This window comes from Phytophthora infestans, genomic scaffold (genome assembly GCF_000142945.1).
Source record: "Phytophthora infestans T30-4 supercont1.18 genomic scaffold, whole genome shotgun sequence".
In the NCBI taxonomy this organism is placed as follows: Eukaryota; Oomycota; class Peronosporomycetes; order Peronosporales; family Peronosporaceae; genus Phytophthora; species Phytophthora infestans.
In genome coordinates, this window is record NW_003303741.1 from 1,131,566 (window position 1) to 1,147,618 (window position 16,053).

Sequence of the window (16,053 nt, forward strand, 5' to 3'; positions counted from 1 at the left end):
GATGCGAAATGCACCAGCTATTCCTTTGACTAGAAGATTGGCTCTGGCATTTGTGGCCGAGGATGCACCACAACCACACTGATGAGTAGCGGTAAAGTGTGTGAAATGCGATGCTGCCGTCGGGGAGGGATGACATCTTTTGGAGTGTAGTGGGTCTATGACACAGCTCGCCTGCCTTTAAGGCTTCGCCGAACTCGGCAATGGACATCTCGTCCAGCTCTAGCAGAGCATCTGCAGCGGGCAGAGTATCAAGGCTGATATCGCCTTCTACCTCCCCCGTCACTCCGTTCACGAGTGTATACAGCTGTTCACAGCAATCACGTGGAGCATCACCGCTCGTCACGTTGGACACATCGTCCGACGTCGAAGACGTCACAGACGCCCTGCGTCTTCTTCTCCTCTCCCTCCGCGACCGAGCCCGGCCGGATGAGGGCGGTGTGGCGACATCTCCGTCACCACCACCGGGTGCAGCAGCACCATCACTCCTCGAAGAGGATACAGTGTCTCGCAAGACACTCGGCTGAAAGCCAAGAGGTTCTTGACCTTCACACAGTGAACTAGGTGTCACTTCACCTGCATCTCCTGGGCCACGCCCATGATGCCTCGCCTCGCAGTCGACCGCGACCCTCGGGTCACGCAGCGGTAGGTCATCGACCAGATTCATACCACTCAGTGGATTACGCGCCACTCCGCGCTCGTCCTCACCAGGATCCAGCAGTTGGTCATTGACCTGACCTGCACCGCTCCGCGGATAACGTGCCGCACCACGTACGCCCTCAGGGCAAACAGCAACCTCGTTGCTAACAATTTCGGACATACCAATGTCCAGCACTACGGCCGCCTCGGCCTCGTGCTCGCGCCAAAAGCGCTTCTGCTTCCTAGCAGAGGTGGGTTCATGACTCACCAAAGCTCCACTAGGAGCAGGGTGCGACGCACCCAGCGTTTTCGACTTCCAGTCGATCCATGGCTCATGACGTTCCAGCCATGCCATGCCAAGGATGAGGTCATACCTCGCATCCAGGTCTAAGACCAAACAGCGCTCCACGCTATCGAAGTTCTCAAACTTCACTCCAAGGTCGACAGAGACCTTCGACACAGTTACCAGTGTCCCCGTCGCGAGACGGACAGAGATCGTATCTCTCGTTGGCACTTCCAGTGCCTCAGCATACAGCTGACTCCCTTTCCAGGGTGGAGCGGCGGGCGTAGTTGCTCGAGGCTCCCGAGTCAATCAAGACTCTCCATGGCTTTGCAAAGCTCTTTCACGTTCGCTTGAACGACCAGCAAGCCCGGCTTGCACACAATTTTCTCGTAAGAGAGATCAGCTCTCTTCGGGGCTGAGCCCCGTTGCCCTCTACCTCTTCGAGGCACAACAGAACTCAGTTCTTCCCCAGTAGGCCGCCCCGCGCCTACTGGGAGTTGCCGTTTCCCGGCGATGACCTGGAGGGTTGGCTCGCCGGAGCCTCGCGCTTCTTGCGCAGAGGGCAATAGGCCCTCAAGTGCTTAGTGCTATTGCACACAAAGCATCTGCGGATGCCGGCGCGCTGCTCCGCAGCAGAAGCTCCGCTTCTTCATTCTTCAGCATAGCTGAGGTCCATCGGCTCGGGACCGCTCGAAGAGCTTGCGCTACCAGCGCTCCAACCAGGTCGCGCCGACCTGAAGTTGTGCTCGGCATTCAATGCCACATCCACCGCCTCTTCAAAAGAGTTAGGGTGTACACGGAACACTTCCGTTCGAGCTGCGCTCACACGAAGTCCCTCCATGAACACGGTCATGCTGACCAGTTCCGGAAGAGGGTCCGCCGCCATTCCGGCGATAAGAGTTCTCAACTCTTGGACATAGTCCAATAAATCCTTCTTACCCTGGCGGGTAGCAAGAAACTTTGACCGGATACGGTACGCCTGATTAGGCGGCGCGAACACGCGCGAAAGCTGTTGCTTCAGCCGTTCCCAAGTGGGAAATGCAGCGTCAACAGACGTGCCGCACGTTAGTGCCCATTCGCGAGCGCGACCTCCAAGCCTGGAGATAGCCAGCGCCACGCGCTGATGCTCAGACTGGAGCAGGGCCGATCCCATGGCCATCTCGACCTCACGGGTCCAGAGAAGGAGATTCTCTCCATCCTTCCCCTCGAAGGTTTTTACGCTCACCATGAGCGGTTTCAGTCTCATAGACTCTTCACGCGTCATCGACGCCGCCGCCGTTGCGGCGCTCATCTTTCTCTTGGACATGCTCCAAGAGCGCGTTCTCGTAGCGGGAGAACGATTCCAGCCTGGCAGTGACCGCTTCTGGACTTTGCGATGCAAGATGAGCCACGCCCCTCCGGGCCAAGCAAGGACATAAGCTTAGTAAGCGCGTCCTGCTGCGCCGGGGGGCAAATTCGCGAACACGGGGTGTTCCATCCTCGCAGAGAATATAGTCAACCGACTCAGGAGCGGGATTGACTACAAGTGCTACCAAGTGTAGCGGGGCTGCCGTAGCTTTAGCGTCAGAGGAAGACGTTCGACTCAAAGAGTCACTAATACTAAGTTCCTTATCCAAAGGACACTTACAGCCCAAGACCAGGGCTCAAAGTTAACACCTTAACTTTTATGCTTCAAAACCAGAAGTCATTTATTTACTATTATTGCGGCCAAGCCGCCTAGGGGTAAATGTATCTCTTTAACTATCTAGCATAGTTAAACCTAATCAAATGCATAACGTGTGGCTTTCAGCCAACGTACTGAGAGACCTTGTTAACTCTCCAACTTATGTACTGAGAGTTTGTTAACTCGCCGGGTACTTCGTACCCCTGTGTGTTCCACACCATGTAACCCCGTTACAGGAAGTCTTTGTCGCTGCCACCCGACTTTAACGTGATCTGCAAGATGAACGACATGTTACCCTAAATACTTTGCCTTGATTTTCGTTCAAACAGTTCGCTCGTAAGTGACACCACATTGAGGCACTTTTCGATGCAAAGTCAGTATCTGCTGTTCAGAAGACAGGTCACTAATATCGGTCCTCCAAAATTTAGCGTAGGGGGGTAGGAAATCCCAGGATACCTTAGCGAGCGTCAATACGCCTACAGAAGCCCCCCTGAATAAGCGTAGCTTGTATATCATATACCCTTTATATTGGATAACAGGGAATGGAGGTACAATTGACAATTCACCAGATCGCTTTGATTTATCTATGCAAATTTATGAGACGACCCCTACGCTTATTAAGGGGGACTTCTGTACTTAAAAATATTGCCATCTGCCACGCTGTATCGATACTAGGGAATCAACTTCATCTCGACAGACGTCTCTATTCCAAGTATCGCATAAATGCTAGCGACCTGGCTGTATTATCATCCATTTAGTGGCCTATCCTGGAATACATCATGTTGGCTTTGTTCAAGCGAAAAACGTTTTAAAGCAGCATCACCGTATCCTTCTATTGACAACACGTACTACGTCCTGTACGGATATCTTACCTACTGGCAACAAGCCCACATCACACCGCATAGTGGCGCGCCACTGACTGACGAAACAATGAGTTTAACAAGAAAATGAGCAAGCTCCGTGTGAGTGTTGTGTGCGTACTCGGCACAGAAACCATATATTGAGTGCTTGTACGAGTATTCAAGAATCAGAAGCTCCGAATGCAAAAGTGACTACATTTTGTTTTGAGGTTAGCGATATACAGCTGATAAGGATCAGCCACCGCAGAAATGGTGCAAAATACGTCGAACCTGGTTTCGTTGTCGGGTCAGGCGGTGAACAATCAGCAGACACGCGCCGCCAAGATCCCTTCTTCTTTTTCTTTGGATATGAAGCATAACACCGGACTATGTAATCCTTCTGGCATGATGTCAGCTCTTGCTGCGGGCAATTTAGCTCAGACATACTATTAGGAATGCAAATAGGTTAATAGATGCACTCGGCGATAAGAAAATCTACGTGGGCTTCTTGCTCTATTCTGATCAGAAATTGAGGAGGTTCGCTGTCTTAGGTGGCACGTTAAAATACTTTGGTCCAACGTTCAACGACGAGTACAACAATAGCAGACTTGTACAAAAACAAAATAAGAACAGTGACGAGTAATTGTGGCACGACCTACGGTCGAGTTTAGGTGGCTAGTGCACCTTTAATCTAGGGAAACGGATGAAATCCCGATCACAGTCCAATTCGTGGTAACAAATTTTAGAATCAATCAATGGCAAGCAAAGAACGCGGTGTGGGCTCACACATTACATCTGGACCGGCTATTCCGGGCAGGGACAAAACGAAGGCGGAAAAGAGTGCTCCGACTTCATTTGCTTAATATCATCCTACTCCAAGAGGATGTAAAGCAAGCACTCTGGCTAGTCTGTCTCCGTGAGACGCAACTAGCCATGGGAGATAGCAGCCTACGGCCTGGAAACAGCACCGCCGACATGCACCGCGGATGGTAAGATGTACATTCGCCGATTTACTGTATTTCGCCGTAAGAAGACAGAACACCACCGAAGAAGACTCCTCGGAGCGAAAGCAATTACATATGGGTATTGCGGTACTGAAAAGTGCTGTAAATAGGCAACCTCAGTAAGAAGGGCGACCAATCGAGGGACACGCATAAAAAGTAATCGTGGGAATAGCTGAAAATGCACGTTTTTTTCGCTCCAAAAAAAGGCGAATTTATTTAGGGGCGAGTACCGGAGTATGCCTGTGACCTGTCCGAAGACGATGACGACATGCTGCTTCAGAGTATGAAGACATTCACAGCATCGAAGCGTCAGCTTATACTCTGCACCTCATGCGCTCTGCCACTCCCCATTCAATGCGGTACAGGATACTGTCGTGTGACTGTACGCAGTGCAGCGCCGTTTGCGAAGTGTCCTTGGCGTGGCAAAACAGTCACGTGCCTGGCGTCCAATGCAGTTACGCTTTGTGAGCTCGGCAAGCACTTTTCGGTGGACAGCCCACGCAAAAAGCTTAAGATAACGCGCGCGCAGAAGGCGTTTATTCAAGACATGACCAGGGAAAACTTTACACCACTTCGCATCTTACACGGCATGGCGCGTAAATTCGAAAAAAAACGCTTCAAGAGCTTCCGGAATTGTGCAAAGTTCAAGATGCAGTTAATCACTATCGACGGACAAAACAGGGCGGAATTGACCGCTACATAGAACTGTCGTCTCCCGTAGCTGCCGCTGCGTATAACGGACGAGAGGATGAGCACGATGCATTCACGCTTACGTCTAGAGCAGATGGGTTCGGCAAGGCCACTGTCAGTGATGACTCGGACGCTTACCTTTTTGTTGTGGGTTTTACTACAAAGTCACTGCTGCGCTCTCAGACCGAAACCCTACATCCTTAGTTCTCCACACTGACGCAACATTTAAGCTAGCGCAAACTAGCTAACCTGTCATCGAATGCGGGATCTCGGATGGAGCGAGAAAGTTTCACTTGTTGGCATTCTTTCTTTTTTCACAATTGGAAGAACAACACTATACAAATGCCCTCACAGCCCTTGACGCCATCGATGCCAAAGTGATTGACAAACGACTAAACGTCCATTATATAATGGGCGACGCAGACAAGGCTCCGTTCAACGGCCTAAGAAAACATTTTTGGTGCTTTTGGTGAGTACACGTTCCTTATGTGTTTTTATCATGTCGTAGCAAAGGTCCGACTTGCTCCAAAGGAGCGCACTTAGCGGCTGCATGATGACGCGATGGGCGAGGTGTATCGTGGTATCTATGATCTCCATTTTGCAAAAAGCAAGGAAGATTTTTGGCCCTGAAACCAAAGGCCCAGGCGGATTGGAGAGCTCACATGGATCTGGACAAGTTTCGATCGTACATGGAGAAACAATGGTTACTGGGTAATTTCAGTAACAGGCAAGTATATTGTACACCGCCCGGCTTCGCATCCACCAACAAAACGTGCGAGACTTTTAACCGAGCTTTCAAGCGTGACAACACGCAAAAACGAAAGCTGAAGCTTGCTGTGCTGCTTCAGCAGATGCAGTACTGCTGCAGTCATCGGCCTTTGTCACCGACAGATTTTGAGGCAATACGTACATCCGACAAGCGCCTGCTATCGCGCACGACAGCACTTCGACGCGGTGGATATCTCACCGAGTACGTGTTCAGCAAGAGCTGTATCAATTTCCAAGTGGATGATTTTAACGGTAACATTGTCCGTGTACTTGCTAAACCACCGCTTCGATTCTACATCCCGTCGCGAGGGTGGTCTGAAGAAGCGCTCGGCGTTGCTGCCCAGTTCTTGGCGAGCTACGCCATAATGGAAATTGATGACCAGCCGAGCTCAGGCTGGCCTGTCGAATTGGAAGCGCAGTATTGTCCGTGTCGCTACCACTTCAAAATGCGAGACTGTGTACATCTTCAATTTGCACTGCAATGCCGCAACTATGTAGACCGTGACGGCGAGCGCCTAATGGTGATTTTCAGTAGAAAACGAGGCTTAAATGTGGCTACCAGCGACGGACTTCCCCAAACGGTAGGGCGTCCAAGACATGCAGGTCATGCCCTTCATTGGGAATAGGTAGCACGCCCAAATACACACGCATTGATTAATCAATCACTACCAGCATCAATGTTGACTACAGCCACATACTTTTTACTTGCAACAGCCTTACAGGTACCTTCCCCATCAACTTGTATGCATCTTGTCTTTATGGAGGCGGTCCCGCCAATCCAGCACTTACGTTTTCGTGGAGCGGTGGTATGCCACCAGCTCCAGCATCCTCTCGGTAGCGGATCTCGTCACACCAGCACTGGCAGTCTCGCACTATCCTCTGCAGTCACGCCGACAGTAGGGACAGCCTCGCAATTCTTCCTCTGTAGCGGCAGCCACACCTATGACACCGGCAACCTCAAAGTGCCCTCTGCAGCGGTAGTGTACACAGCAGCAGCGGTGCCTCGCAATGTCTTATTAAGTGTCAGATACGTCACCAGTGGCTGTGGGCTTAGAGTGAACCACTTGCCGCAGAGATATTTCTTGGGTCGTTCCTCGTGTCCCTGTTTCGCGGGTTGGCAAGCGATACGGGCTATTCCAAGGCATGTCCTTGTACGTGTGCTGAAATGCATCTTGCTGTGTTTGTCAGACATTTTACTGTGATTATGATATTTTATCCTTATATTTGCTCCCCCAAAATTGGGTAGACTTAGTCCGTTTGCTTTTCTTAATTTTTAAAAAAACAAATTGCTTAAAAGGTTATTTCACGTGTTCAACATTTGAAAACGCTAGCACCATAACAGCATCGACTCCGATAATTGGTGCTGATGCAATTCAAGGTTGCATTTACGCGTCCATAGCCTCCAAGCAGTAGCGTACCACCGATCCTACGTGCCAAACCTGAAGTAGTACTCGACCATACTCCAGATTTTTTGTTTTAAACGTTCGAACATGCTTGTTCAAGCTCCATTTCGCGACTTTTCAGCGAAACCACTGCACGCCAATACCGGGACCAGGGCCCCATAACGAGCCCGACAAACCTGAACTTGCCAAACTGATCTGGTTCTCGAGGTTTTCAAATGAAGATGAAAAACCATCATACCAGCTTCGGGTTTGCGGTCGAGAACCTTGAATTTGGCGCTTCATGCGGGTTGTTGCAGCTCATTCCAACTCTAGTCTGCACCTTGAAATCTCACTCATTCTACGCAGTTACATTTAGCTCTATGTGGTGTTGGTTGGGTTCCCCGCAAGGGGTGACAAAAGCACTTCTTCGCGTTTAGAAGTTCGACTGGCAGTCAGCCTGGGCAGGAGTCTCGGGCGTCGAGGTCGTCGAGGTCGTCGGGGCGGGTGTCACCGGGGCCTCCGTTGCGGGGGCACCCGTGACCGGGGCATCCGTCACCGACGTTGGCGCAGGTGTCGGGGCCTCCGTCTCGGCCTCACCCTGAACCATGTCCACGTCCTGAGTAGCGTTCTGCAGCGTTGTCGAGCCGCTCGTGGTGGCGCCGTCGCACTGCTCTGTTTCACCCGTACCGAAGTCCTGCGTCCAGTAGTGCTGGTATGTGCCTTCCTTGTTGAACGCGTACCCGGGGGCGAACATCGTGTACTCGCCCATGATGTTCTCCAGGTGCTCCGGTGAGTTGATCCACGCCACCATCACGGCGTCCACATCCACCTGACCGGCAGCCACGTTCTCAGCCACGGCGCTCCAGTCGTATCCGGCCTGCGTGATACGCTCCGACATGGACGAGCCGTCCGAGCCGTCGTGGGCCATGTAGTCCTTGATAGCCATGTCATCCGAGTGACGCTGCGCAGCGGTGTGCAGCTTCTTGTTGAGGCACAGAGGCGACATGCCCTTGGTGGCGCGCTGCTTGTTGACGGCGGCCAGCATGGCCGGAGCGTAGTCATCGTAGGCCGCATAAGTTTTGACGTTGGTGGCGATGGTGGTGCCGCCAAGTTTGCGAAGGTAAGAAGCGTCAGTGTTGGATGCAGCCGCCACGATAAGCAGCAGGGCAAACGAGGACTGAGCGATATTGATCATGATTATTTAAGTTGGTGATGTAGTTGAGTTGCTTTCGATGCGGTTGAAAGGTGGCAAGTTGAGAACTGAGACATAACTGTGGCCATGTCAGCAGTCGATCGATCTTGCGGTGACGAGCAGAACAGTGAGCTCCGGTCCAGCGATGGCTTTCTGGAAGTACAGTACAATGTACAGTGTACATCTGCCAGGCAAAGTGCCCCCCGGCCAATGTGGCACACCGACAAACAACCCTGGTTTTCGGTCGACAAGACATGTGGGCCACGAAATGGAGCCCACGTGCTGCAGCAGAAGATTGCAAAGGGCCACGACAATTGGCAACAGGGCGAACAGTTGGGGCTCATCCTCCGAGGTGTAAATCAGCGAACAGGGCGCGAGGACGCGACAGCTTCATGTCAAGCATTGCATTGTGGTATTGTTGTGTCAGCTGTCCAAAAACTTTTTTTATAAGAACTAAGTTTTTGTTAAGTTTATTAAATAAACTAAACAAACCAAGGGCGTGGAGGTATTATTTGTTCTCCGATGCCGTTTGGCGCCACAGCTACGGACACCCAACGCGATAGCAACGATAGAAACAATCGATAACCTTCGCCGCAGTGCCGAGTCGGCACTGCCGACGCACGCACGAAGCATCGAGCTAACGGCTGTCGCGAACGAAGACGTGAAAGCTCTGGAGCTCTGAGCTCCATTCGAGAGCGCTCCGAATGTTGAACTACTCTCGGCTTTGTGCGCTGCTCTGTGATGGTCTCGACTCGACTCGAGTCACAACGACTCAAGCGAAATGACGGTGCAATGAGACTACAGTGAGCGCAGTTTCTGTTCCTCTCGAACGATCAAGGCCGACAACTGTTTTCAACGCTCGCGGGGGAATACCACACGGGACAGACCAACGGGGCACCGCTGCGGTGGCCCACATATCTGCACCAGACGGACACCTTTGCTGGAGTGTGTGGCGGTGCAACCAAATGGCGTTCGTCAGGCTTTTATTTGACGCAAGCAACAGCTCAGTTCCCAACTTGCATCGAAACCAACTCAACTACATCACCAACTTTAATAATCATGATCAATATCGCTCAGCCCTCGCTTGCCCTGCTGCTTATCGTGACGGCTGCATCCAACACTGACGCTTCTTACCTTCGCAAACTTGGCGGCACCACCATCGCCACCAACGTCAAAACTTACGCGGCCTACGATGACTACGCTCCGGCCATGCTGACCGCCGTCAACAAGCAGCGCGCCACCAAGGGCCTGTCGCCTCTGTGCCTCAACAAGAAGCTGCACACCGCTGCTCAGCGTCACTCGGATGACATGGCTATCAAGGACTACATGGCCCACGACGGCTCGGACGGCTCGTCCATGTCGGAGCGTATCACGCAGGCCGGATACGTCTGGAGCGCCGTGGCTGAGAACGTGGCTGCCGGTCAGGTGAATGTGGACGCCGTGATGGTGGCGTGGATCAACTCACCGGAGCACCTGGAGAACATCATGGGCGAGTACACGATGTTCGCCCCCGGGTACGCGTTCAACAAGGAAGGCACATACCAGCACTACTGGACGCAGGACTTCGGTACGGGTGAAACAGAGCAGTGCGACGGTGCCACCACGAGCGGCTCGACAACGCTGCAGAACGCTACTCAGGACGTGGACATGGTTCAGGGTGAGGCCGAGACAGAGGCCCCGACACCTGCGCCAACGACGGTGACGGATGCCCCGGTCACGGGTGCCCCCGCTACGGAGGCCCCGGTGACACCCGCCCCGACGACCTTGACCCCCGAGACTCCTGCTCAGGCTGACTGTCAGTCGAACTTCTAAGTGCGAGAAGATACCAAAGCTACTTGTTGTACTGAGTAGGCGATGTATCCCCAATGCGGGTATATGAAATAAATGGACAGGTGCTCGGTCTCACGCGGCCGTCACCAGTAGATGTGGGAACCAAATAGACGCTTCATTTCTTCCATAAGACCCTCCCGTTCGTATCCGTAGTAGATAGCATAACGTCAAGGTGTCGATGCATCCGTGCGGCGAAATCGTGCAATTACATGGACGATTTGAGTCAACTTAAGCTTAGCGCTGAAGCTGCAGGGAACACTTGTTCGTATACATTCAATGTCATCGGATACTATTACGTCGTACTTCTTGTCCAAGCCTATCCACACAAATTCTTGTTCTTGTTGCAGACGATCTCTCTGTATTGGACACGACACTCTATGCAATTTGCGCCGCGTTCAGCCTCATAATTGAGCAAGGGTATGATAGATTTGGCTGCAAGATTGAAGCGTATTATAAGTTAACCAAAGCGTCTTTACAATTTTGTTCCTCCCCGAGAGCGAGAGGCTTTCCATCTTGCGATGGTGACCACGTGCATGGCATGGGCAGCAATTCCAGCGTCAGTGCCTCGACACCTCGTCCACTGTGCCACTCCACAATCGGACTGCGCGCAACGCTGCCAAACTGGTTCGTTTTCGCAATTCGCAATTTGCTCTCTCGGACACAGCGCATAGCACCACATACATTCCGCTCCAAGCATGCTTTCCGTGTCCCAGTTCTCGCTTGCTCTCTTGCTGGTCGCCGCCACGGCCTCCACAGATGCCATTCCGTCGGGCGACTACTTCTCCGCTATGCTGACAGCCGTCAACCAGGAGCGCGCAAAGCAGGGAGTGCCGGCTCTTTGCATGAACAAGAAGCTCCAGGCTGCTGCTCAGCGCCACTCGGACGACATGGCGAAGAACAACTACATGGCCCACGACGGTGCCGATGGCTCCACGATGTCGCAACGTATCACCCAGGCTGGTTACGAATGGGATGGCTGCGCTGAGAACGTTGCTGCTGGTCAGGAGGAAGTCGTCTCGGTCATGAAGGGATGGATCGAGTCTCCGGGCCACTACGAGAACATCATGAACAAGGACTACACCATGTTCGGCACGGCCTTCTCGTACAACAAGGACAGTACGTACGGAATCTATTGGACGCAGGACTTTGCCAGTGGCGAAACGGAGGCGTGCGAGGGCGGCAACACCACCATCCCGGTGACCCCTGCTCCCACGACCCCCATTCCCGTTAAGGAAATCCCCGAGGCTCCGGCCACATTCATCCCGAGCCAGGACGTCCCGGCAACGAAGGGCCCTGTCGTCACTCCGGCACCCACCACCCCTGCTCCCGTGTCTACTCCGGCATCGACGACTCCTGCCCCCGTGTCGACACCTGCATCGACGACGCCTGCACCTGTGGTCACCCCGGCATCAACGACGCCTGCCCCCGAGGCCACACCGGCTGCAACGACGCCTGCCCCCGAGGCCACACCGGCTGCAACCACGCCTGCCCCCGAGGCCACACCGGCTGCAACTACGCCTGCCCCTGAGGCCACACCGGCTGCAACGACGCCTGCCCCTGAGGCCACACCGGCAGCGACCACCCCGGCTCCCGAGGTGACCCCTGCTGCTACGACCACACCTCCTTCGGCATCCCAGAAGGATTGCGAGTCGAACTTTTAAGCAGAGCTTGTATGAAGAGTAGGTGAAGATGTGACCCATGCGTGGGTACGAAGAGAGAAATCTGTAAGCGACAAATATCTTTCGGTCAATACATCATTAAAAATTCCACAAATGAAATTTATGCCCACGAGGCAACACCAAGAAATCCTGATTGAAATTAATTGCGGGCGTCCTGCCCCCACGTCGTTGCGATCGTAGTCTCGTTTTACTGTTCGTAAGCGCAAGGAAAAGCTCACAGGCGAATTACTGGCGCCGGTAGTTTTTTTTATAACTGCAGAAATCATTCAATGAGCAGATAACGGTTTGTGGGGCTAATAACGGCCAGCGCACACAGGGGTTCCGAAAATACTATTTTTCTTAAATACTTTTGTATTTTAATCGAAAAATTATTTATTTTTAGATTTGCTTAGAAGGGCTGCAATATTTGTTTTGTGCTCTGTGTCACCAATAACCCTATTGCGAACCGGTCTCCTGAGACCGGTTCACAATCACTTCTTCGAATGGAGCACGTTCATCGATTGATGGCGCATCATCCTCCAACAATTTAGCATTTTTAGCTGGAGCAATACACTCACAGCCCATTGTCTTTTCTACTCAATACGATGCCTGCGAAGACCCCGTGGAGCGTTCCAAAGCCGCGTCGAAAGGCAGCTTCCGCCCCGCCCAGAGCGCCAAAGAATGCCAAGAAGGCCAAGACGTCGAAGAAGATGGTTCGCACGCACCCGTTCACGTCGAAGCAAGTGTCATCTTTCTATTTTACGGCTGTACTCGACGATGATGAAGAGCCTACTGCAGTATACAAGTGTCGCTGTGGTGTCCAGCGCCGAATGGAGCCTAACACTGGCTACACAAACCTACTTGGCCACGTCTTCATGTGGCACACAAACTTCGTTGCGGACATGACAAGCGCCAGCTCAAATACGAAAACGTTAGTTGGGCTCGTCGATGACAAGACTCACAAAGTCTTCTCTTGGATTGACGTTGTGCTCTCGTGCAATCTGCCCTTCTCGTTCTGTGAGACAGACGCGGCATCTAACTACGTAAGGATTGGGAGCCTTTCGACGGACAGCCTCGTGAAACACATGTGCCTACTAGTCCGTGAAGTTGAAACTGTGATCGCTGGTATTCTGCCAAAGTCGTTTGGCATCATTTTTGACGGGTGGACCTTCCGTTCAGAGCATTACGTCGCAGTCTTTGCATCCTTTCGCCACGATGGCAAGTGCAGAACATTTTGGTCGCAATGGCGCCACTTGTCGACGATGAGGTCAGCGACCACACAGCTCGCAGTCACGTTAAGTTTCTGGACACAATTCTCTCTTACTTTGGCCGGAGCAAAGCCAATATTGTCTACATTGTCGGAGATAATTGCTCCGTGAACGGTGCTGTTGCCGATCTGCTGCAGGTTTCGATGGTGGGCTGTGCCAGCCATCGTCTGAGCCTGGCGGTAAACTTGCTCCTCTCTGGCGACGATGAGCTGATCACTAAGATCCAGAAGTTGATGTACAAGGTGAAAAATTCGCTGTTGGTGTCCGCAAAGTTACGGTGGGTTAATTCGACTAATTTTAGTTTTCTGATATCTGATAAAAAATTTTATTATGCTAGGCGAAAAACACTTCTTCGACCAGTCCCTAAGCAGGACACTCGCTGGTCATCGACGTTTGCCATGGTGAACAGATACTTTGAGCTGAAGGAGTTCATCAGTGATGACATTGAAGAGGAGCTGGCGGAGTTTATGCCAGCACGCCGAGAGGAAAAGCAGCTGAAGACGATCCTCAACACCTTATAGATGTACGAATCAACCTCTAAAAAGCTGCAAAGTGCGGACGACATAACGCTACTCGACGTGCGCGACCTCTCTGACGCGCTTATTGCTCAGAAACCCGAAGTCGCCAAGTACCTCCAGCCGACGCAGAGATCGTCAAGAGTCCTGTCTTCGAGCGAGCTTGTGTTAATGTCCTGCTGGGTCGTGAGGGATCGCTGTCTGACGATGAGAAGACTATGCTTGAGCCGCTAGCCCCGGAAGACGCTCCTCCATCGAGCTCGTCGGAGACAGCAGCGCTAGGTAAAGATTTTGCCGCAATTGCGCTCGAGCAGGCGAGACGACTTCGTCAAACTACTTCACGCTTTAGCGATCAAGTGTCTATGATTGCTCCGACTTCCAACATCGTGGAGAGATTCTTTAGTCAGGCGAAGGCAGTGGTTGGCATGCACCGCCAAGCCATGACTCCACTGCATCTCAAGAGTATCCTCTTTTTAAAGGTGAACCGCATGTACTGGAGCGCAGCCACTGTGCGCAAGGTCGTTCGGGGAGCGCAATAATTTCTTAATACTTATTCTCCATGCAAACTCCTATATATTTCTTGCAATATGTTCAATTATTGCAGGCACCTCTGACGACCAAATAGGTAAAATTATTTGTATTCCAGCAAAATATAAATAGCATTTTCGGAACCCCTGATCATGCATTGCATGATGCACATGTATGGTGTACAGGATCTAAATTGTCGCCGGGTTACTCGCACAGCCTCTTCTTTTGAAGATCGGGTAGCCATTGGTGAGCCGCAAACGACATCATTACCACCACCTCGTTTCACAGGTCGGAGTTCAGTAAGATGTCGCTACGGCCGTAAAGCAATATTAGACCCAAATGAACTCTGGCACTGAAAACGCTTGGGTACGGGTGTTTCCGGGGAAATCGCGTTCGCCGAACACGAGGTCACTAGCTAAACCTCTTTTCATGCTGATTTCGTCGCACCGAGCAGACCGAGTTACAGTCTGGCGATGACAGGCGACTCGAAACTCGCAGAGTAGTAAATGGACCCATGGGTGCACTCTCGCGTTGCTACGACAACAACGACTACCGGTGTTTGATGTAGCATTCTTGGAGGACATGCCACCTTTAGATGAAATCCACGGAAGCTCGACGACAGGCTCACCTCAATGCACAGCTCACTCTGCTCAAACTCTCACATCTCAATTTACTACCGAGCTCGCAAGTGCAGCAACTTTCGACGAAGCCTCATCAGAAGAACTGGTATCCTGCAACATGCTCGTTCTCCGGCCTTTGATTTCGTACTTGCTCGTCGCCACTACGGTAGCAGAAGCTACCAACCTTAGACAAGGGCAACGGAACTTGCAGTCTTACACCTCGTCGGACGAATACCTTTCCGCCATGCTCGCTCGTGTCAACCAAGAGCGAGCGGCTCACGGATTACCAGCGCTGTGCACCAATAAGAAGCTTCAAGATGCGGCTCAACGACACTCGAACGACCAGGCAGCTAGCAACTTCATGGGCCACACGGGCACCGACGGAACGAGTGTTTCGGAGCGTATCACACGAGCTAACTACGACTGGAGTGCGGTGGCCGAAAACGTTGCCGCCGGCCAAGCCGACGTCGATTCCGTCATGGAGAATTGGATGAACTCTCCCGGCCACCGCGAAAATATCCTCGGCGACTACACCATGTTAGGCTGTGCCTACGCGCACCACGCCGACACGACGTACCAACACTACTGGACCCAAGACTTTGGATCGGGTGAAGCTGAGGCGTGCGATGGTGGAGTAGTTGTCACCGAGGCGATTGAGGAGGCTCCGGTTGAGCAGGCCCCGGTTGAGACGGTCACCACTTCGGTGGATGTACCTGTCACAACCAACAGGTATAACACCTACTCTTACGTACACGCTGTCAAAGATACTTACGCCCCTCACACTGATCCCCCACTTCCGTACGAATCACACAAGACCGAAGCTCCTGTGTACGTTGTCGAGACGACGGAAGCGCCTTGCACAACTGAACCTCCGATCGTGGTGGACCCTCTTCCGTACCCCCCAAGTGGTGACGTCGAGGTGACGGTTGCTCCTTGCACTGCATCACAAGAGCCCGAGACCCCTGTTGTGATTGTGGACCCTCCTGAGGCTTTCGACGATGCAACCGTGGTTGAACAGCCAGAAGAAACCCCTGTGGTCGTTGTAGACCCTCCTGAGGTTACTCCTACACCGGTGTACAAGAAGTACGGCACCCCAAGTGCGCACATCCCAGCGACTGGCAAACGCCCCTACGACGAGGACTGTGACCATGCTGGCTAAGGATTGCCGTGGACCTTT

At 52.4% G+C, this 16,053-nt stretch overlaps 4 protein-coding genes across 4 annotated transcripts; 3 read left to right on the plus strand and 1 right to left on the minus strand.

The window, feature by feature from the left end:
* Window positions 1–7,698: 7,698 nt before the first annotated feature.
* Window positions 7,699–8,310, minus strand: PITG_10408 (SCP-like extracellular protein; the record flags this gene model as incomplete). The annotated part of the gene is made up of 2 exons (XM_002902162.1): window positions 7,699–7,722; window positions 7,879–8,310. The coding sequence occupies 2 exons, from the start codon at window positions 8,308–8,310 to the stop codon at window positions 7,699–7,701; spliced, it is 456 nt and encodes a 151-aa protein (XP_002902208.1).
* Window positions 8,311–9,666: 1,356 nt separating this feature from the next.
* On the plus strand, window positions 9,667–10,269 carry PITG_10409 (SCP-like extracellular protein; the record flags this gene model as incomplete). The annotated part of the gene is made up of 2 exons (XM_002902163.1): window positions 9,667–10,200; window positions 10,258–10,269. 2 exons carry the CDS (start codon window positions 9,667–9,669, stop codon window positions 10,267–10,269), a joined length of 546 nt encoding a protein of 181 aa, XP_002902209.1.
* Window positions 10,270–10,942: 673 nt separating this feature from the next.
* Window positions 10,943–11,948, plus strand: PITG_10410 (SCP-like extracellular protein; the record flags this gene model as incomplete). Its single annotated transcript, XM_002902164.1, has 1 exon — window positions 10,943–11,948. One exon carries the CDS (start codon window positions 10,983–10,985, stop codon window positions 11,946–11,948), a length of 966 nt encoding a protein of 321 aa, XP_002902210.1.
* A 3,172-nt stretch (window positions 11,949–15,120) lies between these two features.
* On the plus strand, window positions 15,121–16,035 carry PITG_10412 (SCP-like extracellular protein; the record flags this gene model as incomplete). Its single annotated transcript, XM_002902165.1, has 1 exon — window positions 15,121–16,035. One exon carries the CDS (start codon window positions 15,121–15,123, stop codon window positions 16,033–16,035), a length of 915 nt encoding a protein of 304 aa, XP_002902211.1.
* Window positions 16,036–16,053: the final 18 nt, after the last annotated feature.